Source organism: Echinops telfairi, unplaced genomic scaffold, assembly GCF_000313985.2.
Source record: "Echinops telfairi isolate 266 unplaced genomic scaffold, ASM31398v2 ScPeMD7_38;HRSCAF=143, whole genome shotgun sequence".
In the NCBI taxonomy this organism is placed as follows: Eukaryota; Metazoa; Chordata; class Mammalia; order Afrosoricida; family Tenrecidae; genus Echinops; species Echinops telfairi.
The window spans coordinates 1,014,901-1,018,799 of NW_022103936.1; the positions used below are offsets into that span (position 1 = coordinate 1,014,901).

A 3,899-nucleotide genomic window follows, 5' to 3' on the forward strand; every position below is an offset into this window, starting at 1 on the left:
TTGAGCTGCGATCCACAAGGTCAGCAGTGGGAAATCACCAGCTGCTACAAAGAAGAAAACCGATGCTTTCTACTCGCCCAGAGAGTTACCGTTGCGGGAACCCACGGGGCCCATTCTACCCAATCCTCCAGGGTCGCTGTGAGTCAGCATGCCCTTGATGGCAATGTGTGAGAGACAATTAAACGGCCCAAGCTGCCCAGGGTTGGCAGTGCAGTAAGAGTTCCGGGCAGTCACCCTGGGCTCAGGGCTGCACGCGTGGAACCTGGGGGGCCGAGCGTCAAGGAACCTGAGCGATGTAAGGTCAGGTGGTCCCATGGTAACCAGAATCTCTGCTGGACAACAAGCTGAAGCTGGTCAGCAGAAAGTCCGGGCCACCATGGACCGCCAGAGGCCACGGTCCCGGTTTCCAGAGCTGGAACCTTTGCCCCCAGGCACGAAGAGAAACCCCTGGTATAAAGAGAAGCCAAGCTTCCGTTACGTGCCAAGGTCCAAAGACGGGCCGACGTTCGCCCCGCACCTGAACAGCCAGAATTGGGTGTTCGTCAAAAAGGAGGTGGACGACTTCAGGAAAGGTTGCCCACCTTGCGGTGAGATGATAACCAGGGGTTGTAAGGACGCACCTTTCCCTTTAATTTACCGGACAAAGGCCACACCTGCCCCAAAGACTTGCCAGAAGAAGGCGTCCAAAAACTCAACCCTGTTTTCCAAGCTCTCGGCAGCCCAGCTAGCACGCAAGGCCTTCGTGGAGGAGACAGAGGCCAGTCTGAAGGCAAAGGCACATCCTTTGGAGGACTGCCCCGATCTGGAAGATGCATTGCCTGCGGAGCTCTTAGAAAAAGTGCTGGAAGTGCTAGATCCCGACAAGGAGCTGAAGGACACCTGGGCTTATTGTCAGGACGGCAAGAAAAGAACGAAGGATCCAGCAGAGCTACTAAAAGATCGTCCGCTAAAGCCCTGCAGGAGCCTTCGCAATCTGGCTCCCATCCCGGATCCGGACGAGTGGCTGAAAGAGATGAAGCAAGTGGAGGAGCCACCGCCGCACCCTCCGACTCCAGAAAACGTGTCCCGAGCAGTTGCTGACTTCTGCAGGTGGGCTCATTCATATGAGTGTACGGACATTGATAAAGATTATATGATGAGAAAGTTCGACCCATTCGTTGGCTGGAAAGCAAACACTGGACGATCCCACATTAAGGAAGTAGCCCGAATTCCTAAAAGCTTGAGGAAAGTCCACTGGCCCGCAAGACAGGACCAACCAAGGTTCTCCTTGAACGAACCAGACTTCGAGAAAAAGCTGCAAGCACTGCAGTTGGCTCCTCCGAAGGAACCCGTGAAAATGAGGTACGGAGCGTGGTACCTGCCTGTCAAGCTGTGGAAAAAATTACGAGTAGACGAGCCTCTGCTTGACCCCAATGCCCCAGAGGAAGATGAGGACACCGGTTTTAGAAGGTTAGACAATGGGCCTGACATTCTGGAGGAGCTTTATGGTACAATCGCTTTCAAGGATTTCATCCTCAGCAAAGGCTACCCCATGCCAAGTATAATTGAAAGGATGTTTAAAAGAAAGAAATGGACGTATGATAAGGTGAAGACCCCTACTATACTATCACGGAAGCCGAGCCCCATTGATGACGCTCCAGAAGAAGAACAGTAGGGCTTTGTGTTCTTACTCCCTACCAAGCCATGTTCCCTTCACTTTAGACATCAAAGCCCGTGGTAGACAGCCTGGGTAAAGTTCAGAACTAATGCTTATAAACATTTCTCAATGGCCATCTCCACACTGTTCATCGGTGCTTTTCTCAACTATTAGATCAACATTCATATATATACCGGTACTTTTCACATCTCTGTGATATTATTACTATCACAACAGAGTATACATTCTGTGTAAAAATAAAAGCAGAATTACTCTTACCAAAAAATCGTGGGCTCATGATGTTAGCTACAACATGGGAAGGATCTTAAAGTAATTGTGTGGGCTGAAAGCACTTATAGAGTTCCAGCTTAAATTAAAATTTCAATGATGCAATTATGACAGTTATTATGTAAACCATTTGCTTAAATCCATGCTCAAAATATTGTTAGCTTCATTTAATAGTGAAATTAGTATCCCCATCAGGATCCCAAAGTGGAATTAAAAACTACTTAGCTTTAATAATACAGAAACTTGAATTGTGCTATTTTATCTTCCCAAATGAACATATTTCAAAATATTCACCATATTCAAAAAAGATCATAAGATACAAGTAATCTTTGCAGTTCAGAAAAGTGGGTAAAGGGAGACATTGGACAGGGCAAGATATGACAAAATAATAATTTATAAATTATCAAGGGTTCATGAGGGAGGGGGAAGGGGGAAGGGAAAAAATGAGGACCTGATGCCAGGGGCTTGAGTGGAGAGCAAATGTTTTGAGAATGATGAGGGCAAGGAGTGTACAAATGTGCTGTACACAATTGATGTATGTATGGATTGTGATAAGAGTTGTATGAGCCCCTAAAAAAATGATTAAAAATAAAATAAAGCAAAAAATAAATTTAAAAAAATAAAAAGAAGTCAGACAGTGTGTTTACATTTCCAAAATAATACATTTATCTAGGACATATATATTTGTAGCCATATAGATTAGTATTTCAGATCTGACATGCACTTCTTCCAGTAACAAAGGAATCCATCAATAAGGGGAAGTAGATTTCATTCAATTAGGAATTTGCCCTCTGTGTACATGAGTTCTCCATCCATAGATTCAACTCACCTTGGATCACAAGTGTTATATGAATTATGTCATAACCGATATTTTTTAATCCACCGCCTTAAATATAGTTTATGTGGCCACTGTATCCTACTGTGTTTCTACAAAAAAAATTAAATTAGTCTCTCTTCTCCTTGACCATATTTTTCTAGAGTGAAAATCAAGTCACATGCACACCTTTATGATTCTCCAGGATCATTAAACTCTCTCTGTCTCTCTCTGTCTCTCTGTCTATCTGTCTCTCTGTCTCTCTCTGTCTCTCTCTCACACACACACTACTACATTGTAATGGAGAAACCTAGTTACAAATGTCAATCATATTCAAGAGTCATACTGTATAGTCCTCATGGTCCAAATGCAATTTTGCAATCAAGAGTAAATTTTAATGGTAAAGCTGTCTAATAATGGAAATACTCCCACACTTTTATGAAGCTTCCTTGGAATCTGAATTACAATATTCACCAAAAGTTAATCAATTACCCACATAGAAGACAAGTGCTTTGTCCTTTATCCACATCCCATCTTAATATAAATTAGTCAGGGTTAGCCAACTGAATCATAATGTCAATATTTATATGGCCCAACACAACAAATTATACTCCATACGAGCCTATGGAAGGCTCTACTCCTCACGGCCATTCAAGGACTTCTATCATCTTTGAAGGAATTAGAGTCCTCACCTGTATTCTCTCCATCTGGATGGTAGTGAATGAAGAGAGAGAGTATGGAGTCATTTGTAAGCTATTTGAGGAGACATTTCTAGAAGAGTTGTAAGTCATTGCCACCTGCATTCCTTTGGCCAAAGTAAGGACATAACTACACTAGATGCCAGTAGAACTAGAAAGTATAGTCTAGCTGGCTTCCATAAAAAAGTGACACTAACACGGACATTGGTGAGCACTCACAATCTCAGTCTCAGAGAACTCTTACCTTTATTTTAGTTACCTGTTAAATTATTTGCCCTCTGTTTTAACACCAAGACAGGAATTCACCCTTACTTGTTTCGTGCTTCCAGTGATGTTGGTGCAGACTGATGTCAAGTCACCTCACGCCTGGTGAGTCCATGCATAAGAGAATAAAATGCTTCAGGCTCATGTGCCATCCCTATTCTGGGTTGCAGGTCAACTTTGTACGGGATTCATCGGGTGA

The 3,899-nt window shown here is 43.6% G+C and overlaps 1 protein-coding gene across 1 annotated transcript; it reads left to right on the forward strand.

Moving 5' to 3' along the window:
* The first annotated feature begins 313 nt into the window (after positions 1-313).
* LOC101645184 (protein FAM47E) lies at positions 314-1,654 on the forward strand. Its single transcript, XM_004717255.1, has one exon. It carries the CDS (start codon positions 314-316, stop codon positions 1,652-1,654), a length of 1,341 nt encoding a protein of 446 aa, XP_004717312.1.
* The last annotated feature ends 2,245 nt before the right edge of the window (positions 1,655-3,899 follow it).

Excerpts from the sequence above, each read along its gene's own strand:
- LOC101645184 (XM_004717255.1), top strand. The coding sequence starts at position 314 with ATGGTAACCAGAATCTCTGCTGGACAACAAGCTGAAGCTGGTCAGCAG.